This window comes from Pseudorasbora parva, chromosome 16 (genome assembly GCF_024679245.1).
Source record: "Pseudorasbora parva isolate DD20220531a chromosome 16, ASM2467924v1, whole genome shotgun sequence".
NCBI lineage: Eukaryota > Metazoa > Chordata > Actinopteri > Cypriniformes > Gobionidae > Pseudorasbora > Pseudorasbora parva.
The window spans coordinates 18346986-18373175 of NC_090187.1; the positions used below are offsets into that span (position 1 = coordinate 18346986).

The 26190-nt window shown below is 37.3% G+C and overlaps 1 protein-coding gene across 1 annotated transcript in view; it reads left to right on the forward strand.

Annotated features, from left to right (window-relative positions):
• Nucleotides 1-26190, forward strand: part of dhx36 (DEAH (Asp-Glu-Ala-His) box polypeptide 36) — a 49830-nt gene that overhangs the window by 1628 nt on the left and 22012 nt on the right. The window contains exons 5-11 of the mRNA XM_067419888.1: nt 3154-3324; nt 6195-6274; nt 10648-10722; nt 11500-11666; nt 13067-13148; nt 16377-16517; nt 18737-18842. Of these exons, the coding sequence (XP_067275989.1) occupies nt 3154-3324; nt 6195-6274; nt 10648-10722; nt 11500-11666; nt 13067-13148; nt 16377-16517; nt 18737-18842 (822 nt within the window). The remainder of the gene's footprint in view (nt 1-3153; nt 3325-6194; nt 6275-10647; nt 10723-11499; nt 11667-13066; nt 13149-16376; nt 16518-18736; nt 18843-26190) is intronic.

Here is a 26190-nt window from a genome sequence, read left to right on the forward strand (position 1 = left end):
AAAAAAAATTACAGCTGTGGTTGCCAGAAATTTACCATAAAAAGTCAAGTCAACTTTATTTATAAAGCGCTTTTACAATGACGATTGTTTCAAAGCAGCTTCACATCGTTAAGCAAGAATATACCGCAAAAAAAATTGATTTGGCTGTACAGTCGTTCTGGAGAAAACGGTGATGTCATAAGCTCATTTCATTTGATCATATAGCGACAATGTGGGCGGATCAGTGATATAGTTGATGCATTTAATTTAGTAATTCATTTTATTTGTATATTTAGTTGAAAACTTAGATCGAAATTGTAGTTTCCCCAACTGTGCAAGAAAAAAAGTATTCAAAGGCGACAGTGGCAAGGAACCAAAACTCCATCAGGGCATGATGGAGAAAAATAAACATTGGGAGAAACCAGACTCAGCCAGTTCTCCTCCGGCCTGTTAACAAACAGTGTATGATTATTATTCTGTCAACCAGAAGGGTCAGAAATCATATTAGATCAGATTATTCAAAAAAAATAGCGACAATGCCTGTGTATATTTTACAACATATAACCATATTTGTCATTAAATGGATAATTTTACAGTTTTTTTTATTTTTGTATTTTTTTTTACAATCGTCAGGACCTATTTCTCAATACTTGTGTAACTTTTTCAAAACCCTTCAGTGATCACGACAGCAGTCCATGTGATCTAAACTGTGGATTATTTATTATTGCTTTGGCAATAATATACATTCAGCGATGACTTCTATCAAATTACATGAATTATTTTCTCACTTAGACACAAACGCCACCAAAATTTTATGTACTATAACTAATTTGGCCAATTTTCACATGTTTACAGACTCTTTTCAAAACCGTTCAAAACATAATACAATATTGATATATAAATGTTGAATCTAAAAAAATCAAATGCTTTCAAAGAAACTAGATGTAACTGAACGCCATCCATTCAAAAGAGAAAAAAACGTAATAAACTTAGATAAACTGCAGTGAACTATAAGCAGTAGAGAGTGTCATTCTAGTTTGTGAAGACATTTGACAAAAGAAAATGATTAATATAATAATTAAAATCATTGTATAATGTTTTTTTTTCAGCCTTCATTTTATGACTGACAATCATTGGTCACAATCGTTGGTTGAAAATCATTGTTAGTGTTATGGAAGAATGAGTTGATCTGAGACTTGAATGAAGTGTTTTGGTATTTTTAGCGCATTTTGAATGTGAAATGAACTGCTTTGCCAATGTGAAAGTTTGTTAGGAGAATTGTGTGAAGATTTTCCTAAGTGACCTAAGTATTGAGAAATTGGTTTCATTCATTTTAATTAACTGTAATTACCTACTTTAACTACCAAAATCTGCCTTTTACATTAAAATGTACTGATAACTACCACAATAATGCAGGTGGCACAATAGAAAGCCACATGATGAATCAGAGTTTATCGTAAAGCAGTCTCCTAAAACAAGGTGGTCATACACGCAAAGACAAAACCCATCTGGGTAACACACAACACTATAACGCATTAAACATGAACTAAAAAACACAAAATGTAACACAAAACACACTAATGTACATAACTGATAAAAATAAGAAAGGACATTTTAGTAATAAAGTCAAATCCAAAATTATTCAGACACCAGTTAATAATTTTTCCTAGTGGGTGCAAGACACTATAGTTCATTTATGTAGGTGAGGATTGCAAAATAACGTAAACTGTGACATATTATACCCCAAAATTCATACAGTGAAATTGATATAAATGTGGGATCAAAATTATTCAGACAAAATTATCTTTTTGCTAATGCAACCTTTTATACCACAAAATATACACAATTAAGCATTTCTTGGTAATTGGTTTACCTAAATTGGTATTATCTAATTATGTACTTAAAGGGGTACTTCAGCGCTGGGAAGATGAATCTGTATTTAAACTGGGTCATCAATGTAGTAGAAATGTGAAATTATTTTTGAATTTGGTGCCTTCTAGACTGAGAAAAGACAGAAAATATATATTGTCTCATGGGGATGAAAGACTACAATTCCCAGAATGTGTCACTGCCCTGTGAGGCCATTCCCAAAGCCACCAACTTGATTACTGTGACTGAGTTGGAGAAGACATTACAATTAAAAACTGAACGTGTCTGTTCAATATAATGAGTGAGTCACCGCGCGAGTATAACAGCACTGAGCACTAACTGCAGGAGTGAGATAAATGAGCTGATGAGCTCTCATGATGAGAGCTGAGGTAATCGTGACTACACTCGCAAGATACATTCACAACGAGTTCAGTCTGGCGCGTTTCAGTTCATGCCTTTGCAAGCTTAACTTTCATAGAAATTATTTTAAGAATTTAAAAGACTTACATTGCTCACCATAGTTCTGTGTGTAATCTTCCATCCCCCATGCGCGGGTTCAAAACGTGGGAATGGCTCCCTCTGCTGGCTGTAGTCTTTAGCCTCTGGCCAAACATTCCTCCTATGGTGCAAATATCGTCAATTTGCATCATAGGAGGAATTTTTCTTGAAATAAACTGCATAAATCTCTTGTCTCAGGGGGATATGAGGGGGGAAAGCACAATCATTTGAATATACTTCAGGGTTTCTACTGATACAAAGCCATATGCTAATTGCTGAAGTAACCCTTTAAATGCGACAGCTGACAGCTTATTTGTTGAATGTAATCATTTACATGTTCTATCAAAGATATCTGCCATTATCCAGATTAATTTGTTCTGACAGTGTACACTGTGATAATGTGAGAGAATGTTGAAGGTGTCCGAATAAATTTTGGTTTGACTGGATGTGTAACTATATTTAAGTAAAATTCAGCTTCCCAAATCCCAACACAAAAGCTTACTGTTTTTTTATTATATGGTAATTAATTTTATTTTATGGCTATTCATAGTTTTTGAACAGTATTTTACAGTAAAATTTCAGATAATGCTTACAGATTTTCACCATTTGTAAGGCAACCTATTAACTTTTTTTTTTTTTTTATTGTAGCAATTTTACAGTATTTTTCTGTAAAATGTATAAACATTATTTACAGTGTAAGAGTGATGTGTTTACATCTCTTTTTGTCTAAATGTGAAGAAGTGTTTTATTTTACTGACCACCCAGTGAAAATTACTATTTTTCATTCTCTCATTTGTCTTACTGTAGGAGCTGGTAAAACTAATCAATGCTAACCAGGTACTGGTAATCAGTGGAGAGACAGGCTGTGGTAAGACCACCCAGGTCACTCAATTCATCCTTGATGACTTCATCCAGAGGGGCACGGGCTCTCTCTGCAGAGTGGTTTGCACACAGCCACGGCGTATCAGTGCCATATCTGTAAGTACAATAAACTCATTAGTATTTGCCTCAAACTTGTTTGCCTTACAAACTTAGGGTAAAGTGTGCCAAATGCTTCAGTGAGTTGCATGATCCTGTAATACTGGAGACTGCAGTTTCAGAATCTCAGCTCTAGGTCCCTAATTTTTTTAGACATTGCCACCTACCGAATTAGAATGATCTAGCGAAGGCTGCAGTTTCAGTTATCCTTGGGCTAGTATTATATTCATATGATCACGCTTTTCCCAAAACGTTCACCCAAAAATGACATTTCTTTCATTAATGACTCACCCCAATGTCGTTCCACACCCGTAAGGCCTCTGTTCATCCTCGGAACACAGTTTAAGATATTTTAGATTTAGTCCGAGGCCTTTCTGTCCTTTGAATGTATGTGTATTCCCACTTGCTGTCCACGTCCAGAAGGTAATGAAAACATCATCAAAGTAGTCCATATGTTACATTAGTTGGTTAGTTAGACTCTTTTGAAGCCTCGACAATACATTTTGGTCCAAAAATAACAAAAAATACGACTTTATTCAGCATTGTCTTCTCTTCTGCGTATGTTTTCAAACCTCAAATAAAGAATCAAACGGTCACGAATCAGCAGATTGATTTATGATTCATATTGCCAATGTTACATGATTTCAGCAGTTTGCCAGTTTGACACACGATCTGAATCATGACCGTTTGAATCTTTATTTGAGGAACATGGAAGAGAACACAATGCTGAATAAAGTCGTATTTTTTTGTTATTTTTGGACCAAAATGTATTGGCGACGCTTCAAAAGAGTCTAACTAACCAACTGATGTCACATATGGACTACTTTGATGATGTTTTCATTACCTTCTGGACGTGGACAGCAAGTCTAAAAAAAAACACTGTACCAATCACGGCGCTTGCAGTCGCAGTTATTACATTTTTGTCAGGTTACAGCGAAGGGTACGGCATATGTAATGTGTCTATGCGTATGGTATGCCATACCATCTGCGTGCACTTGACGCAGAAGTATAAATTGGGCTTTATTCATGCAAATGCTTTTAAACCATTCACATACAAGACAAAAGAGAACATGCTGTCTGAAAGATGCATGCCAGTATCGTGCGCCATAATCAAGTTAACTTTTGCGCTTGAATGAACAATAGCACACACAATTATGCAAAAAATTCTGTTTTGTCGAGTATCCTCATAAGAGCAGTCTTAAGTTTTAAATGAACGTAAAGAGTTCAGAAAATGAGATTTGTTTGAGCGGCAGATCGGTGAGTGAATAACTAGTGACACTAATGCTGTGAGTTACTGAAGGGTTATTTCACCATTAAATTTCTATCATTAATTACTCACCCTTATGTTGTTCCAAATCCATAAGACCTTTGTTCTTCGGAACATGCATGAAGATCCAAGAGCTTTCTGAACCCCCCAGATGTCATTGCAGTGGGTGTTCCATATCAGATTTTTTGGGGGGGCGGGGTGGTATTTGACCATGTCTAACATGTATTCAAATACATGTTAGACACCCCCCACCCCCAGGTTACAGCGAAGGGTACGGCATATGTAATGTGTCTATGCGTATGGTATGCCATACCATCTGCGTGCACTTGACGCAGAAGTATAAATTGGGCTTTATTCATGCAAATGCTTTTAAAGCATTCACATACAAGACAAAAGAGAACATGCTGTCTGAAAGACAGCCCATAATATTCAGACATATGGCAGCACTCACATGCATTGAAAAAAGTTTACAAAGAGAGACCCTTTTGCCCACATTTCTCTTTTATTATCACTGTTGTTGTAGTGTATAACTGAGTAGCCAACACGTGTATCCGTCGACAGAAACATACATAAAGCATTATTTTCAAGTAAAAACCCATATTAAAGATGCGTCATCAGATGTGAGATGAGCCGGGGTGCAAGTGCGTCCCGCCACCTTTTACACAGCACCCCTGCTCACGGCACCCCGTTTGGGAAACACTGGTCTATTCAAAAGTATTGAATAGATGCTAAGTAATGCTTCCGCGAGATGAACGCGTGTCGCAACTCTGTTATTCAACTGCTTTGGTTTTAACTGTTATGCCACACTAAATAAACTAACCAAAATGCAACAAAACTTGTTTAAGACTTACGGTCGAATGCAACGCACCGAGAAGGGAGAGCTAAGGAAATGTAGCTAAACGAATATGCGTGTGTCTTTTAGCATAAATAGCGTAAAAATGAATGAATGACGAAGCATTATGTGGCAGCTGGTGTTGATTCTGTGGCAGTCTGCCACAAATTAGTCTATGTGTGGGAAACACTGCGTAAGACCTCCGTTCATCTTCGGAACACAGTTTAAGATTTTTTATATTTTAGTCCCAGAGCATATGCAGTGTATGCACACTTTACTCTCCAGAAAGCTAATAAAAACATCATCAAAGTAGCCCATATGTGACATCAGTTGGTTGATTAGAATCTCTTGAAGCATCGATAATACATTTTGGTTCAAAAATATCAAAAACTACGACTTTATTCATTGTCTTCTCTTCCGTGTTCCTCAAATAAAGGTAAAAATGGTCATCAGTGAATCGATCAATGATTCGGATCGCCAATGTCACGTGATTTCAGCAGTTTGGGTCACGTGTCAAACTGCTAAAATCACGTGAAATTGGCGATATGTGATTTAGGTGAGTAATTTATGACATAAATTTTATTTTTGGGTGAACTAACCCTTTTTTTTTGTTCTTTCTTCTTTCTCCTTGATTTTTGAACAACTTAATTAGCAGTATAGTTTATCCCACTATTCATACATCATTTGTAAAGTAGCTGTGATCCCACTAAAGAATTTTTCTATTTTTTTTTAAAAAAAGGTGTGAGGTTAAAATGAAGTGCTTATATTTAGGTCGCAGAGAGAGTGGCTGCAGAAAGGGCAGAGCCGGTGGGAGAAGGGAAGTCATGTGGGTATCAGATCCGTCTGCAGAGGTGAGTGAATCAGATCTCAAGTCATTCTTAATCCTGTAATCCCCATACAAGTTCTATGGAGGTTATTCTGTTATTAGTCTTGCGAAGCCAGATCTTCAGACTGACGGCAGAAGGTCTGGACTCCATCGTAGCTTTTATTGGTCAAGGACCTCCCAAGAGGAAGTTGGACTGATTTTTTTTATTTTTTTTTTATTTTATTTTTTTTTATTATGCAAACAGTCAAGTACAATATTTACAAAAGAGAAGTAAGATGCAAAATACAAATACAAGGGCCAACAAAACATAACATGCCAGTACGGTGTGTGTGTGTGTGTGTGTGTGTGTGTGTGTGTGTGTGTGTGTGTGCGTGTAACTGGTGTGGGAGTGTTACTGTATGAATAAAGAATCATGTAGGGAAGTACAACAGACATAACCAAAAAATATATGTGTATAAATAAGGAAATAAAATGGGGTATGAAGAAGGTGACAACAGCAATAGTAATAGCAATATTAATAATAATAACAATAATAATGATAAATCCAATTAATTAGAAATGACAAATAGTATTAATAGTATTATCAGTAGTAGTAATGACAAACATATATACAAATATACTCATTTCATCCGGAATGAGGGGAAGGTTAAAGGGGTCAGGAAGAGGACAAATAAAAACAATAGTAGTAATAGTAATAATAATATTAATAATGGTAGATATTGATAAAGTCATTAATAGTGATAATAATAGTAGTGGTAACAATGATTTTAATAATAATAACAATAAAAATAATTATAATAATGGTAATATTGATCAGCTATTAATAACAAGGTATTATAAAGCTTTGATACCCCTCATGGCCATGGCATAGGATAGACCTCTGCCAGAGTCGTAATGCAATTACGCAAGTTGGACTGATTTTTAACGCAACCCATCACAGTTTGTTTTGTTCTGTGTCATGTTTATGGACATGAAAATGTTAAGTTGATGTCTCTGCAATAACAGACCAGTGTGCGTCTATTCTAATTTATTCATACAACAATAACGCTGTGCAAGTTTACTGCAACAATGGAGCCGTGAACTTCACATACTTCTCAAAATCCAGCGCTTAGTAGTTCCCTGTAAGCACTCATTGTCAGTTGTAAACACAATGGCGTTCTTATTCCACAAGGGAGTTTGGTGTCAAGGCATTAGTTATTTTTTGGTTTGCGTTTTTGTTTTGCATTTTTCATGGTATAAATGTTCTCTCTTTTACAAGCTTTAGGAAAACTAAGTATAACATTTTTTATTTTATTTTGAGGGGAGGACATATGCAGGATAAGTGTGTCTATACTTAATGTTAGTCTGGTTTTGTTGTTGTTTTTCTGGATGTGTGAGTTTTCATTCAAGCAAAAAAAGAAAGAAAGTGGATTAGGCAGCGAGGTAACTGGAACATGTTGTATAATGTTTCGAGAGCTGGTAATTGCCGCTCTTCTGAGGGAGAAGATATAGGACTGATTAGAGCTTGCTGCCAAATATCTCACAACTCTTATTCTCTCATTTTGTTTTTTTTCCCATGCCCATTTCATCGGTTTTATCCAAGTCTTCTGAAGAGATTATATGCAAGAACACAAAGTTTTATGAGAAGTTTTAGTATTGTTTTTAATTTTCTTTATTGCTTACCAACTTAACCCACATGCCCATGCAATAATTTATTACCAATCACACGCTTGACATCTTTCAAGAAATAAGAAAACGAAAGCGGAGAGAAAAGGTTTGGTACTAAGAGATGAGTCAGTGGAGAATTGGTTTCTTCAGCTGTGCCAAGAGAGATGGAGTGATAATGTAAAAAAGTGTGAATGGGGGTGCCAGTGAGAAGATAAATTGGTTGTGGAGGACTGGACCTGAGAGAATAAGGTGGAAGGGCTGAGGGCAGGAAATGAAATGGAGGAGAGATGTGAAGGGAAGTGCAGATGCAGGTGTCTTCCTCATTTACGGCCATATACACTCAACTAAAGAATTATTAGGAACATCTGTTCAATTTCTTATTAATGCAATGATCTAATCAACCAATCACATGGTAGTTGCTTCAATGCATTTAGGGGTGTGGTCCTGGTCAAGACAATCTCCTGAACTCCAAACTGTCAGAACAGGAAAGAAAGGTGCTTTAAGCAATTTTGAGCATGGCATGGTTATTTGTGCCAGATGGGCCTTCCACAGTCTGCTCAGTTACTGGGATTTTCACACACAACCATTTCTAGGGTTTACAAAGAATGGAGTGATTTTCAAATTCATGAATGCACAGCACAATTCACATTTACAAAATCTGATTTGTAAATTCAAAACAAAATGTATAAATGTAATATTTCCTCAGATGCTCACACAACTGCGTCTTACCTAAATACATTTTATTAATAAAGTAATAAAATCTTAGGTAATAAAATCTTTATTAATCGGATTTCTTAAATGTGAATTGTGCTGTGCTTGTATGACTTTTGTTTTTAATTTAAGAATTGGATTTTGTAAATGTGAATTGTGCTGTGCATTTATGAATTTTGTTTCGTAAATGTATTATTTTTTTAAGCTGATCCGACTCCATACCTTGAACCACAAAACCAGCCAAAAGTCGCATGGGTATATTTGTGGTAATAGCCAACAGTATAATGTATGGGTCCAAATTATTTTTCTTTTATGCCAAAAGCCATTAATATAATATACATAATAATTACGTAAAGATGAGGTTTCATGAAGATATTTGGTAAATTACCTACAGTATATTTATCAAAAATGTATTATTATTAGTAATATGGATAACTAAGTACTTAATTTGGACAACTTTTTTTTACAAAAAAAATACATGTACATTATTGTTATTAATATGGATTAGTAATAATCAGATTGCAGATTTTCAAATAGTTGTATCTCAGTCAAATACTGTCCTATCCCAACAAACCAAACATCAATGGGAATGTTCTGTTAGCATCCTAAATGTCCTCTTTGTAATGTTGCTATGTGACCAATAGAATAACCAAAATGGAATGTCCCACTAAAGTCATAAGGAAACTTTAAATACAGCGCTTTCATAACTAAAAGATGACATTTTGGGAATGAACCTAATGTTATATAAAGGTTTGAAATTTTCGTCACCTTTAGAGAACCTTTGGGGAATATTGCGCAAGATTGTGAGAGCGTCCCCTTTACATGGGAATAAAAGGTGTTTTTGGATTAACAAGGAAGTTCTGAAGCTTAAAAGGATATTCTTAGTATGATGACCTCTTATATGTCAAAAGCTCAAGGAAAATTACATTTCTCAGTTCATGACCCATTTAAAGTCATATTAAAGTCCACACAGAAATCAATAAGCGTGCACGTCTTTTGTAGAATCCACAGTTCTTGGAACCCAACCCTAGCCACGAGAGGTTAATATGTGCAGGACTTCTCACTTTTTCTTGTTTTTTCCTCTTTTCCTCACTTATACATCAATTTAAATCCTCTATATAGACGCCTTTCCCTATTGCCCTATTTTGATAGTCTGTTTGTGTCTGACAGTGTGTGAGAGCAGGTAAGACTTCTTATGAAGTCTCATGAATTGTAGAGTTTCTGTGTTATTATGTACAATGGAAAGTTCATTTAAATTACTGACACCAACCTCATACTTGTCTTTTCCTCTTCTGTGAAATAATAATTTTCTTGTTCAATAGTGTGTTCTAATAATAGTAATATGCTTGAGAAGATTTCTCTTCATCTTTTGCTCACTCGCATGTCATTTGAAAATAATTACAATCAGAAAAAATACTAAAGAATATTTTAGTCTGTCTTTTCCATGCAGTTCAAACGAATGACGACTAGCTTTTAAGTTTTGAAAAAAAGGCACAAAAGAAGCACAATAAATGTATTATAAGCAGTAGTCTTTAAGCAGTACAATACTTTTTTTTTGTTTTTTTTGTGAGGAACAGGAATTTTTTGTCTGTATTATACTGCATGTGTTCTAGACCACTTTTAAGATATTTTTATGGTGCAGTTACTGTTATGAGAAGCTTGATATTTCTATTGTACTGTCATTATTTTGAAAAAAGTGGCCAGGATATTCTGGACCAAAAAAAAAAAAAATCAGTTTCTCATTTTTGTTACCTTTTATTTTCATTTATTCCGTGTTTTATTAATTTTACTAATTCAGAAGTTTATTCATGTATCTTTTCAGTTATTTGTGTATTCATTCTTTCTTTCATTTGTTCATTTATTTATTCAAACAGCATTATTGCAGTTATATAATTGACTTTAATGTTATATGTTGCTTTTAATGTGTGTTGATTTCAGTATTTGAATTATTTTAATATTGTAATTAAAATTGAATTTATTTTTACATTGAATTTTTTTTATCCCCCCCCCCACCCCCAACTCTCTGCCACTGCTTTCCAGTCGGTTACCACGGAAACAAGGCTCGGTGTTGTATTGTACAACTGGCATTATTCTTCAGTGGCTCCGCACAGATCCGTAAGTGTTCTAAACCTCTTTCTCTCAACTCCACTCTATTCTGCTGTTTCATTACTCCCCTCCCCCCATACTCTATCTCTCTGCTTTGGCTTTTCTTTACACCGTAAGGGTGTTTAATCAATACACCGCTGATGTACAGGGCGTACACATGCACTTATATGTTCTCAAAGCAATGTCAAACATGTAATTGCACATACATTCAATATCGCTCACTCACTCACTCACTCACTCACATCAACTCTGCTTCAGTGGCAGCAGAGGGGAGATGCCTACAGTACTGTTCACCATGATTCTTAGTTTGACTCATCCACTCAGACTGCTTTCTCTGCAACCCACATAGAAAAGCCATTATGTACTGTTTTTTTTCTCTCTCATCTCTTCTGTTTTGCTGCTGACATTGGTATTCACAGAAGTCCCTGATAAAAGCCTGTTAGGGATCCTAATGCTGTCATTCAGGCTATATTCACACAGTCAATGTTTGGGATTGACCAGATTGTTTACTAACAGCTGTGATTCTCCAATTGCCCTGTTCATGCAAAAAGCTTACTGCAGTTGCTCGAATGCTGTTTCACAAAATAACGATTATGACTATGCTTTTAGATTTGTATGTTAACTGAAGTCTTTAACCAAATGTGGCTGTCAAGAAATATTGTAGATGTCTTGTCAGTTCAGGCCATCAAGGCTTCAGGAATCTTTTTTTTTCTGCTCCAGTCATTTCTTCTTATTCATTCACAAATATGTAAAGAAAACGTGTGTGTGTGTGTGTTTCCCCCCCAGATATCTCTCTAGCGTAAGTCATCTGATCCTGGATGAAATTCATGAGAGGAGTCTTCAGTCTGATGTTCTTCTCACCATCGTGAGGGACCTGTTAATTGCTCGAGAGGACCTAAAAGTAGTCCTCATGAGTGCCACACTTAACGCTGAGAAATTCAGCAAGTATTTCAGTAAGGGAATTAACCTAACTTCAAATAATTCAGATAGATGAATCCAAAATAATTATATATACACTATATTGCCAAAAGTTTTGGGACGCCTGCCTTTACATGCACATGAACTTTAAAGGGTTACTTCAGCGATTAGCAAATTGCTTTGTATCAGTAGAGGCCCTGGAGTACATTCGAATGACTGCCCCCCCCCCCCCCCCCCCCCCCACACACACACACACAAACACACCCGAGCAAAGTGAGGGTTTCAACTTCTTAAATTAATTCATATGAAACTTAAGCTTCCAAAGGCGTGCACTGAAAACGCGCCAGACTGAACATGCGCTGTGAATGTATGCCACGAGTATGTACGAATTTACCTCAGCTCTCATCAGAGCTCATTCGTCACAATGAATGTAATCTGACTCCTGCTGCATTTGTGCTGTGACACTCTCTTAGCGGCTAAATCACATTATATTGAAGACAGTTTCAGTTTTTAATTGTAGTGTCTGTTCTCTAACTGATTTTATGAAAATAAACACAATGGGAAAGTGATCCAGTGATTCAGTAGTGGTGGCTGTGGGAGTGGCCTCGTAGGGCAGTTAAGCATTCTGGGAATTGTTGTCTTTCATCCCCATGAGACACAAATACATTTTCTGTCTTTTCTCAGTCTAGAAAACACCAAATTCCCAACAAAAAAAAAAATCACATTTCTACTACATTAATGACCCAGTTTAAATACAGATTCATCTTCCCAGCGCTGAAGTAGCCCTTTAATGACATCCCATTCTTAATCCATAGGGTTTAATGTGGAGTTGGCCCACTCTTTGCCGTTAAAACGGCTTTAACTTTTTCTGGGAAGGCTTTCCACAAGGTGTAGGGGTGTTTATAGGGAATTTTGACCATTATTCTAGAAACAAATTTGTGAGGTCAGGATCTGATGTTGGGCGAAAAGACCTGGCTCGCAGTTTCCACTCTAATTCATCCCAAAGGTGTTCTATCGGGTTAAGGTCAGGACTTCAAACTCGCTCATCCCAGTCTTTGTCTTTATGGAGTCTTTATGCTTTGTGCACTGGTGCTCAGTCATTTTAGAACAGGAAGGGGCCATCCCCAAACTGTTCCCACACAGTTGGGAGCATGAAATTGTCAAAAATGTATTGGTATGATGAAGCATTCCTTTTACTGGATCTAAGGGGGCAAACCCAACCCCTGGAAATCCACCCCACACCATAATCCAAATACTTTAGACTATATAGTGTGTGTGTGTATATATTACCAAGTAGCATTTAGCACTGTTTATCTATCTGTATTATTATTATTATTATTATTATTATTATTATTATTATTATTATTATTATTATTATTATTATTATTATTATTATTATATAGCCTAATATTCTTGCATATTCTTTCTCTTACAGATAATTGTCCCATGATCCATATTCCTGGATACACATACCCTGTGAAAGAGTTTTTATTGGAAGATGTGGTGGAATTGCTTAGGTGAGCTTATATACATATTTGCTTATTTCATTTGTTTTTGTGGAATATTTACAAAATACAGTATCATTTCTAAAGTTTGGGGTCAGTCAAAAAATAAGGAATTAATAAATGTACTGCCCTTACTAAGGATGCATTAAAAAGATCAAAAGTGACAGTAAAGAAATGTATATTATATGTATATAAAATTATCTCTCAAAAAAATGCATTAAAACAAATAAACTTTATTTTCCACAAAAATACAAAGCAACAAAACTGTTTTAACATGAATAATAATCAGATTTGTTTTCTTGAGCACCAAAATCAGCATATCAGAATGATTTCTTAAGGATCATTTGACACTTAAGACTGCGGAATATGCAGCTTTTCCATCACAGGAATAATTTACATATTTAAATATATAAATATACAAATTATTTTAAAAATTAACTAAATATTACTGATTTAGCTGTTTGAGCAAATAAATGCAGATTTGGTGAGAATAAGAGACTTCTTTCAAAGACATAAAAATAATTTAGGAATCTTACTGACTGCAACACTTTGAATGATGATGTGTATTTTAGACGTATTGCACTGCTGGATCCAGCTACTTAAGATAGTAGCTGTTTTACATGGTTCCAGATTTTCCAAGATGGTTTAAGTGCCATTAACTGTGAGTTTGACCTAGTAGAGGTCATTTAATTCAGAGCTGCTAGACCACCTTGGATAAGCTAGCAGGCACCTGGTTGAATGGGTTGATTCATTGAATGATTCATTCACCCAAAAATTACAAATCCATATATTAAGCAGCTCTTTTCCATATACTTAATCTGTTTATACATTTACTAACCACTGATTTTTGAGTAAATGATGACTTACTTATGATGAACTTTTGGATAAATTATTCCTTTAGGTTGGTATGACTTTTTATTTTATAAGGGCTTTAAAGGGATAGTTCACCCAAAAATGAAAATTAGCCCATGACTTACCCTAGGTGTATGTTACATTTCTTCTTTCAGACGAACACAATCTGTTATATTTAAAAAAATGTCCTAGCTCTTCCGAGCTTTATAATGGCATTGACTTAATGGTTCGGTTTAGAAGTCCATAAAAGTGCATCTATCCATCACGGCTCCACTGCTCCACACTTCTCAGGGTGGTTAATAAAGGCCTTCTAAAGGAAAGTGGTGCGTTTGTGTAAGAAAAATATCCATATTTAAAACTTTATAGATTAAAAAGCTTCCTGCGGTCAGTGGTATGCAAGTCAACTTGCGCTAAAAGTGGAGCAGTTATAGGATGGATAGATGCATTTTTATGGACTTCAAAACCGAACCATCAACCAAATCCGATTGTATAAGGGCTGTCAACGAATAGTTTTTAAAAAACGAATTTCGAAGGTGAAAATCTGAAGAACGGAAAAAAATCCCCCGACGTGGTAGTAGAGGCGTGGCTCTCTGCTTTGCGAGAGCGCGCGCATGAGGGTTCAGGGACAGGTCACAGGAGTCACTGCTGAAAGTGGACGCGTCTTGCAGTGAAGATGGCAGAAAGTGCAGAGCTCAACTCGACCGCAGCAGAGGAAGAGATTTTAACACCATAATCTAAAAAGCCATGTCTGGAAGTACGTTGGACTTTTGGTCGGTAGAAGGTAAAATTTTTGAGCCGAGAGATAAAGTTATTTGCAAGCTATGTAAGATACAGTTAGCACACCATGCCTCATTTTATTTAACGTTAAACAGAAACATTACTAAAATGTAGGCTACTGTACTGACTGAAGATATATTGCATTAATAAAGGATAAATGCACTGCTTTCACTGTGAAAAAAAAAGCTCAATGTTTAGCACAGCTCGCTCGGAGCGTTCAATATGCTGTAAAACTTCATTTGTTTCAATCACTGAATGAAGCCTGCTATATTTGGGACAAGAGTCGCGAGTCTCGCGACCTTAAATTGCTTGCACAAAACTCTTGATCAGCACTCAAGTTTGTTCATTTAAACCGTGGCAGTCTTGGCCATTAGTTAATTTAATAATATATAATAATTATATATAATAATTATATTATTTATAATAACAATCTACTTGTTTTTGTGTAAGTAATACATTGTCAAATATGTATAAACTTAAATAGACAACCTATACAAGTAGTTATGTCTCTTTGTATTAATTTGTCCTGTTATTGTCGTAATGCGCTCCCAGATGTTCGAAATATTCGCGTTTGTTTTAGAGGGAATATTCGAACGTCATTTTTGAGCAATTTTGACAGCCCTAGATTGTATTCGTCTGAAAGAAGAATGTCATGTATACCTAGGATGGCTTGAGGGTGAGTAAATCATGTGCGAATTTACTTTTTTGGATACTCCACCGCTTTTTTATATTAAACTGTTATTCCCTTAACTAAAACGAGTTGATACATGCCTCTCTCGTCTCAGTGCGTGCACTTAATCGCTCTGACGCGCAGTGACATTTTAATAGCACTTAGCTTAGCCCACTAAGCCCAGTTCATTCACTATGGTACCAAACAGAGATCAAGTTAGAAGCAACCAAACACCTCCACATTTTCCCTATTTAAATAGTTAAACGAATAGTTGAACGACCAAGTATGGTGCACAAAATTAAACCCTGGCTCTTTTCTAAGCGGATTAAAAAGAAGAACTATAATGTATGGCGGAATAGCACTTCCGAGAGTACTTCGACTCGGCACAGTAAAAAGTCACGCCTGAAAAATCCTCTCCTCCTATTGACGGAAATGAGAGAGGGAGGGGAGATTTGAGGAAGGATTTTTCAGCCGTGACTATTTACTGTGCCGTGTCGAAGTACTCACAGAAGTGCTATTCCGCCATGCGTTATAGTTATCCTTTTAAACCCGCTTAGAAAAGCGCCACGTTTTATTTTGTAACCATTGTTGAACTATTCATGTAACTGTATTTAAATAGGGAAAACGTGGAGGTGTTTGGTCGCTTCTAACTTGATCTCTGTTTGGTACCATAGTGAATGAACTGGGCTTAGTGAGCTAAGCTAAAAGCTATTTGAATGTCACCGCGTGTCAGAGCGATTAAGTGCACGCAGTGAGGCGAGAGAGGTATATGTATCAACTCTTCTTAGGTAAATTGAACAGTTTAATATGAAAAAGCGGTGGAGTATGCCTTTGACTCTATTTTAGATTTTCCCAAATGAAATGGCATTATGGCTACCGTATATGCAGGATAGAAGTTGATTGACTGAATGCTGGGAGTGTCTTTAAACTTTGGTTCATAGGTTCCAGCCACAGCAACAGGACCGAAGACCTCACTATAGGAGAGGGTTTATGCATGGCCAGAACGCACGGCCAGAGAAAGAGCAGAAAGAGGCAGAATACCGCGAGAGCTGGCCTTGTTATGCCCGTACACTCAGAGATCGGTCAGTTTATTTATTTTAAATTTTTTTGATAAACAACTCTGTATCCTGTGCAAGCTGTGATACATTTATTCAAAGAGGAATTGTGTGCACATCTAACAAAGTTTTTGCAGGTGCTTGATAAAATGAAGCATTTAAAAGAACACAATGCTTTTTTGGGAGCTTTTCACCGTATCCCCCGAGTTAGATAAGTCCATACATATCATTCTTATCTCTGTGCGTGCCATAACTGTCTGACACACCCACCGCTAGCATAGCTAAGTACAAAGACTGGAGTTAAACGTAATCTCATCGCGCCTGCTGCACCCATGGTACGGCAAAGTTCCTTGATTGTAATAATCATAATGCAGGAATGAGAGTATAGTTTCTCGCATATCGCTCAAGAAAATCGCAATTTTCATTTTCCGTCGCCCTTTGTACACAATGGCCCTCATTTATCAAAAGTGCATACACCAAATTTCCAGCGTACACCTTGCGTACACCCAAACCCACGGTGACTTTGAGATTTATCAATATGGAAGTTAGCGTACGGCACGCTCAAATCCTACGGCAGCTCAGGAGGTGGTGTACGCACATTTGAGTTAGTGGGAAAATGCGCAGAAAAACTATTCCTAACACCACAAAACGCACTGACAAAGATATGCTATATTATGACCCACTGTAAAAAAACAACAACAACATAGTAATTATAAACTTCTGTGTTTATTTTTGTGCAATGTATTCAATGTTTACTTTGTGTGACTATAGGCTACCAAAGTATTTGAGGCATGTATTCCTCCAGTTGCGAGCCTGTGCGACAGCTGCGCACGGACTGGGACTGAATAAATCAGACTGACAAAATAATAAAAATTACATTCTTCTTCTTTTAAATAATAATAATAAAATAAATAATAACGGCATTCTTCTTCTAAATAACAATAAGCGTCATTAATAAAAGAAATCATAATAATAATAAAAAGAATCTTACAAATTGTCATGCAATTATTAATGTGAATGAATGATAGGCTACTCCACATCACATCATCATCATCATCATATCGTACACCTTAATACATGTGCTGTGATACGAAATTAAATGCTAATTGTTTCAAAACATGTGCTGTAAAATAATGCATTGTGATAGGTAATGTATCATCCAAACAGCTATTTAAACTGCTGGAGTGCGCTTCTCAACCTCCACACTATTAACAGTATTCGTAATTTGGGTCCATATTATATTTATATTTTTGGGGTGCCTTTAATCCCACTCTTTAAACTCCCAAATAAAACAATTTCATTTTTTTCCACTTCCCTGGTGATGGTCTCACAGATGGAGCACAGTCCCTGCGTGACCTGCCATAGACATAAACAGAGAGAAGTAGCTCCGGCTGCAATGTTCTTCCGCAAGACACGTGCAGTTCTGTTTATTAACCGCTAGAGTTACGGACTGCAGCTTTAATTCACATTTGAATTGTAATTCTAATTCCTTTTTTTGATATCAATTCAAATTCAAGAATTTAATTGAAATTCAGGAGTCATTCTCAATTCAATTCTGAATTGTCCACAAGCCTGGCAAGCACAAAGATGAGATTGGTATGATAATAATAGTAATAATAATTCATTACATTTATATAGCGCTTTTCTAGACACCCAAAGCGCTTTACATTGAAGGGGGGAATCTCCTCAACCACCACCAATGTGCAGCACCCACCTGGATGATGCGACGGCAGCCATATTGCGCCAGAACGCTGATCACACACCAGCTTATGGCGGAGAGGAGACCGAAGGATGAAGCCAATCAGGAGAGGGGGATTATTAGGAGGCCATGATGTACAGGGTCATTGGGCAAATTTGGTATTTTTAACGACCACAGAGAGTCGGGACCTCGGTTTAACGTCTCATCCGAAAGTATGGATGGACTTATCTAATTCTGGGGGATACAGTGAATAAGCTGAAGTCCAAATAAGTCAGGGTCTTTCTTTAACTCACGGTAAACAAGAATATGCACACTGCCACTGCTCCAAGGATGTATTAAAACACATTAAAGTAAATTAGCTATTTGACGAATTGCCTTATGGTGAGGCATTACATTTACATAAGTTATTTGTTGCGATACAGCTTTTGGTTGGCTGAAATTACCCAGTGTTGATGTTTGTCTTAAGTAAATTCTTGAAGCATAAATACTTAGCCATTGAGTTACTGAGATGTGATGTTGCATGACCTCTCTGCTCTGTGATTGGCAGGTACTCAGACAGCACCATTGACACGCTGGAGATGATGGATAATGATGAGAAGATCAATCTGGAGCTTATCGTAGGATTGATCCGACACATCGTAATGAAAGAGGATGTGAGTGCCTTCCCTGTACGCCTGACTGTTTTTTTGTGTGTATTAGAGTGTATGTCCACACTTGGTTGAATCAGGGGCAGATGGTGAGTCTCGATTAAAGCAGTCTCCTCTCCTCTCCTCTCCTCTCCTCTCCTCTCCTCTCCTCTCCTCTCCTCTCCTCTCCTCTCCTCTCCTCTCCTCTCCTCTCCTCTCCTCTCCTCTCCTCTCCTCTCCTCTCCTCTCCTCTCCTCTCCTCTCCTCTCCTCTCCTCTCCTCTCCTCTCCTCTCCTCTCCTCTCCTACAATTGGTCAGAATTTTCAAATATGAGAATATCCTCATATAATAACCTACATTTATACCCGGCAAAGGGCCCATATTTCATTTTTTTCCCCACAGGTCTACTTATTGTCAGTCATCATTTAGCTTAAAACAATTTTCTGTCCTATATCTGACGGGCTGCTGTGCCTTTAAGGTTTCTTCTCAAATGACACCCTAAGCCCTTGGGCTATCCTCTGAGTCATGCTTTGGTGATGTAAGCCAGTGCAGACCCATTGGGCTCAGCGTGTCCTTGAGGGTGAATGGGTTATGAAAACATACATTTGGGAAAGACTAATTCTTTCAAAAATCAGCATAAGCATAGCCAAGAATCATGGAGTGCACATTAAACGTACACTTGAATATCTTTATTAAATCCAGCATTCAAATAATAAAACAGGACTGTTGGATTTTTCAAAAAGGAAACAAATGGATGGTACAAAGGAGAAATCAAGACACTGCTGGAGATTCAGTAATAATTTATTAAAGGTGCCCTAGAATGATTTGAAACAATATGTTAAATAGTTCTCTGATATCTACATAGAAGGTATGTGGCTTATTTAAGGGAAAAATTGTCCAGATACAGTTTTACAGGTCCATTTACAACCCTATAATTGTCCCCAGGATGTAATGCTCTGTTTTTTCCTTATTTGGAAGGGTCATGAATATTTACTTTGAGCTCTGCTCTGATTGGCTTATTTCAGCAGCTCACAGCAGTTTAGTGAAGCGGCTTGTGAGTCCTGACCGTCCTGACAAAACACCGACCAACTTTAAGCAAAACATCTCAAATGCAGATTGATAAAATGCAGCTTACTTGTTTATTGGTGTTTTCAGATCATCTGCACCGAGAAAGAGCTCGCGTTTGTGCAGTTGCCAGATTTCAGTAATTAAAATCCCCAAACAGAGCTTTTCTGTGAAAAGAAAGAAGTATACTCTCCGTTTTTTACCTAAACATGTCCAATATGGCAACCATATGCACGAGAGCTGAAAGCACCAATAAACAAGTCAGCTGCATTTTATCTATCTCCATTTGAGATGTTCTGCTTAAAGTGTGTCATTCAGCCTACATTTTAGACTTGTCTTTTTTCGTCAACGATATTGCATGTTTATATAACGTTAGTCACAATGTAGGCTAAGGTTACGCAGTGACTGTGATGTAGCCTAATCTTAAATACAAATAGGCAAAAACATCATAGGAAACACCATACTTTTAGTTCTCAAAAATATAAATATTTTTACAAAATGAATAGCCTTGTCAAATGACTATCATTTTAACTTATACGGTGGAAAAGGTGACGTTTGCTAGAAGGATCAAGTGAACGATCTAAGCAAAGTATCTACGGTAGTATTTTGTAATACAAAATAATATTAACCTTTGTCATTAGACACACTATTTAGTTTTGTATGGTACTTGGTGTTTCCTATTGTTACTGTAAGCATCTTGCGTTTTCTAGACAATGCTGTCTCTCTAAGAAACTTTCAATTTAATCAGAAATTGTTTAAACAGTCAATAAGTGGATAAATCGCTACTTACTGCTTGCAGGAATACAGTTGTAATTGCCACTTTCTTCAGTTTAAGACGTGGAGTGAAGCTTGCTTGAAATGGGCCGAACAAAACGAACGATCTTGAATTAAATTGTTGTGGTATCGGATTATAAACATCAACCGCTGTTCTGTGGACATTTTTTATCTGTGGGAAGGGGTAGAAAAGTCATCAGGTCTTCTGATCAGCCTGGAACATGAAGTGTGTCCATGCGAACAGCTTGTTGATTCGCTCCATTTCCGCCTAACAATATTTGGACAGATGCAAATGTTGGGGGCGTGCATATAAATGCTTGCGTCACTGTTGGGTTTATGTTGAGAAGCACTTTTTTTCCGTGGAGTTTTGGATTCACGAGATTAGAAGTAGTAAGAGGCAATGGTGTTTGAGACTCACAGTATGTGATGTCCATGTCCATTAATTAAATTTTTCATTCTAGGGCACCTTTAAAATGAAAACCTTTAAAACTGAATGTGGCAGGCAAATACATTTGCATATGTTATTTACATTGGATATGCTATACATGTTTGGTTTCTGTCACGCACTTGGGTCCAATATAGCCTGTTAACAGGAAAAATGGAAGGGTGAAAGAATGTTTGCTTTGACATGTCCATTTTAAACAGCTTGTTAACGTCTCTGTACAGACAAGCCTTAAAGGAGTTGCCCCTTAAAGGTGTCATAAAGGTGTCACTTGGATATGCTCTCGGTCTAAATATAAAATATCTTAAACTGTGTTCCAAAGATGAACGGAGGTCTTACAGGTGTGGAACGCCATTAGGGTGAAACTTTAATGACATAAATTTCATTTTTGGGTGAACTAACCCTGTAATGCTGGTTCTGATAGAAAAGTGTCAATTAAGCTAATGTGTGTTGATTACAAGTGTTCATTAAATTGCTGTTTATGGAAGGGTCTGAGAGCTCTCGGATTTCATCAAAAATATCTTCATTTGTTTTCCGAAGATGAACGAAGGTCTTATGGGTTTGAAATGACATGAGGTTGAGTAATTAATGACAGAATTTTTGCATTTTTGGGTGAACTAACCCTGTAATGCTGGTTCTGATAGAAAAGGGTCAAAATACACGGTACATCGCAGTTTGATGTTATTTAAACAACTTCAATTTGATTTAATTATGGATGACTGCGTTAAGTAAATGCATGAAAAAGGCACTTTTTTCAATAAAGCTCTCCCCCAAACCTTAAATTGAGTTTGGTTTGCGGAGGTGTAGCTAAGGTAAGACAACCTACATGTTCTTTTATGTTTTATTTGTTTAGATTGTGTAGCATGTTTCGTTTGCGAGCGATTGTTGCAGGCAGCATCAGCCTGCCTCAGCTTATTGGGCTTTGAATTTTGATTAGCTGTTGGGCCGGGGTTGGGCCTAGATTTGAGGCTCGTGCAGGGCTCTACTTACTAGAACCAGAAAGTATGACCATATTAGTCTGGTTCCATCAACACTGCACTGGCTCCCTGTTAAAAATTGTAAGTAATTAGCAAAATTTTAAAATTGAAACAAAGCACTAAATGGTTTAGCTTCCCAGTACTTGAGCGAGCTCTTAACACATTATACTCCATCACATCTATTGCAGTCTCAAAACTCTGACCAGTTGATAATACCTAGAAAATCAAAATCAACTGCAGGCGGTCGATCCTTTTCCTTTTTAGCACCTAAACTCTGGACCAGTCTTCCTAGCATTGTTTGGGAAGCAAACACACTCTGTCAGTTTAAATCTAGACTAAAAACCAAGTGGCAACCTCCCGCGATCTCTCTTGAAGCCAATACGGAAGTAATGTTAAACTTCAATTCCTCAACTGGCCACTAGGGACAGGCTCCAGAAGGGAGCAGAATCTCATTGAGCCCCATGTTAAAATTCTCAACTTTAAAGCAGAAAAAAAACATATTTACAGCCTGGAACCAATTGTGGTTTTGGCTCATAAGGCTAATTTTGATCTTCATGACAACTGTGAGGGGGGTGAATTTTTTTATAACTCATTCGTTTACGTTATAGAAAGCCTTAAAGTTCTGCATAATTAAGGGCGTGGTTACAAGTGGATAGCCATTTATCTGCCGTCTATAGTCATTGCGTCACCTCAGCTCCGCACACATCCCGCCTTTTTGTCCATTTTCTGTTATCCGGGAATGACACGCGATGACTCGCTCACAAGATGGCAACGCCCAGCTCGCCCATACTTCAAGCTTCAGAACGGCTTATCGGAATCCTTTGGGTGAAGTCACGGACACTACGTCCATATTTTTTTACAGTCTATGCTAAAAACACATCTCTTTACTATGTCATACACAGAACATTATCAATTTATGTTATCCAAATCAGTTAAATAATTGTTAAACTGAATTAACTAGGTCAGCCGGAACCGGGAAAACTTCCAATAACACCGTAAGTATTTGTTACATCATAAGAAAAGTGGCATCTACGCAAATGTTAGTCTCTCTGTTTATCTCGAGGTTTACTGCAATCAGCTAGATCTGGGGTGGATCCAGACCAGATACGTCTGGACATGACCAACGCATCCCTGAAATCTCTGCAGAGAGCATGTCAATTAAACTCGCCCCTGTAAATGCCACATCTGCGGCGTGACGCATCTCTACATATCTATTGCTCTAATACAGGGGTCCCCAGACTCAGTCCTGGAGGGCTGCTGTCCTGCAGAGTTTAGCTCCAACCCCAATCAAACACACCTGAACCAGCTAACAATGTCTTACTAGGTCCTAAGGCATTGATTAGCTGTTTCATGTGTGTTTGATTGGGGTTGGACCTAAACTCTGCCGAACAACGGCCCTACAGGACTGAGTTTGGGGATCCCTGCTCTAATATAACTTCTGATCTGTAATGTTGCCATAATCATAATCATAATCCAGAGGAGAACTGGCACCCCGACTGAGCCTGATTTCTCCCAAGTTTTTTTTCCATTCTGTCCAGGCCTGTCAAGTTCCTCCATACCAAACTTGCTCATTTATGTCTTTATGGACCTTGCTTTGTGCACCTTGTGCAGTGGTGCCTGGTTTCCTCCAGACATGACGCTTGCCATTCAGGCCAAAGAGTTCAATCTTTGTTTCATCAGACCAGATAAGGTTCTGAGGGTCTGAGAGTCCTTCAGGTGCCTTTTGGCAAACTTCCGGCAGCCTTTCACCGAGGAGTGGCTTCCATATGGCCACTCTGAGTACCATACATGCCTGATTTGATGGAGTGCTATAGAGATGGTTGTACTTCTGGAAGGTTCTCCTCCTCCTCCAATGCTGGAGAGTGATAATCAGGTTCTTGGTCACCTCCCTGACTAAGGCCCTCCTCCCCAATCACTCAGTTTTGCTGGACGGAGAGCTCTGGGAAGAGTCCTGGTGGTTCCAAACTTCTTCCATTTACATGATTTAGGCCACTGTGCTCATTGGGACCTTCAATGTTGCAGAAATGTTTCTGTACCCCTCCCCAGATCTGTGCCTCGATAGGTTCCTGTCTCGGAGGTCTACAGACATTTCCCTGGACTTAATGGTTGGGTTTGTGCTCTGACATGCACTGTTAACTGTGAGACCTTATAAAGAAAGGTGTGTGCCTTTCCAAATCATGTTCAATCAACTGAATTTACCCCAGGTGGACCCGGTTAAGTTGTAGAAACATCTCAAGGATGATCAGTGGAAACAGGATGCACCTGTGCTCATTTTTGAGTGTCATGGCAAAGGCTGTGAATACGTATGTGCATGTGAATAAAAATACATTTTCAAAGATTTTAAACAAACATCTTTCACATTGTCATTATGAGGTACTGTTTTTAGAATTGGGGGGAAAAATAATGAATTTGATCCATTTTGGAATAAGGCTGTAACAACAAAATGTGGAAAAAGTGAAGCATTTTGAATACTTTCCAGATGCAGTGCACATGGTATGTGTTTTATGACACATTGAGTCATGGTGCTCATGTTGGCAAACTAAGATTCTCTCTGTCTTGAGTTACGTAGTACTAGTCAAACATTTGTTTCTAGAGACAACTTAATTGTATATTATTTTAATTATTGTATTGCAGTTTAAATTTGACTGACCCTTACTAGGAAAACGCAGCAAAAGAGAGAACGCAGAAAAGTCTAGCATGCGTTTATTGCCCGTGCCCAGAATGTCAGATACAGCAGAGTGTGTTGTCTTCCAGGAAGCAAGTATTGCAATTGGCTAATTAAGAAGCCAAACCATACAATTACAGATCAAAAGCCATTTTAATTCATGTTCCCTGAAGATTTAGCACCCTTGTTGACTTCAATCTTGTGGCTAGCTCTTTGCTAACCTTATATTCAAGATTGTTTTTGTCTAAAAATAAATAAACTTGAAACATAACCTCTAAAATAACATGCAAATAACCAGCTCTTTACTGTGAAGTATGAAACAGACCCATTACATCTGCCACAAAATATTTGTTCTCTTTGTCTGGTAGGAAGATGAAGAGCAAGGTTTTGGTAGAAAGGAGCACTTGCATCATAAGTGTCACAGTCCTGGATGACACTGCAGAATAGGAAGATTAAGTACTGTTAATTAACCATAACATTTGGGAATACTTGGCTTTTTTTATTGTCAGGTTTGTTTTGCTCCACACAGGGGAATCTGGGTCACAGAATTCTCTGAAAAGCATTACACATACACATACCGATTCCTGTTGGAATGCACAACCAGTGACACACTCATGTGCAAGCATGCGCTGCAAGAGTAAGTCGATTCTGTTTAATTTGTCATGTACCCTTGATGTGACGTTGCTGGGGTGTTAAATATAGAACCAGGGCCGCCTGGGAATGCTTCATGTTTTATCTCTTTCCTCCCCTCCGTCGACACACGCTGAATTTTTATGAGGGTAAACCATCAGATTGCTTTTGCTAACGTAATAGATTTTATTCACTTTATCTGACGTTAGTAGCCAGCTCCATTTTTAGGACAGAAATTACTCCTAAGATTACAGTGTGGAAATGCAATTTGTGCTTGAGGTGATTTTAGGAACTGTCAGAAATATTTTTCTGAACTTGCCTAGTGTCATTTATGTTGCCTTTGGTTGCAAGTAAGCTTGTGTGTTTGAAGAAGTGACGTATATTGATTATATTGTTGATTCTAGGCTGTTGTAGGTGGTTGCTACAGTGTTACATGGTTGCTAGGGTGTTTTTCATTGTTTGTAGTGCCATGCTGTGTGGTTGCCAGCGTATTCTGAGTTGTTGTTATTACTTTTTCATATTACAAGTGAAAAAGTGTCCAATACAAATCTGTGATATTCTGATCCCTAGTAGATGCTGTTTGTCTCCTTGCTTGCTAGGGGGTTGTGCACATTTCTAACCAAAAGTAAGAGCAGTAAAAAACATTTTTTTTAAAAAAAGTGTACGATTTAAAAATATATATTTTTTTAAAGTCTGTATGCTAATCAAGGCTTCATTTATTTGATCGAAAAAAAATATTGAAAAAAAAAAAAATTTTAAATAACAATTTTTCTTTTTTAATATTTTTAAAATGGAATTAATTCCTATGATTTCTGAATTGCT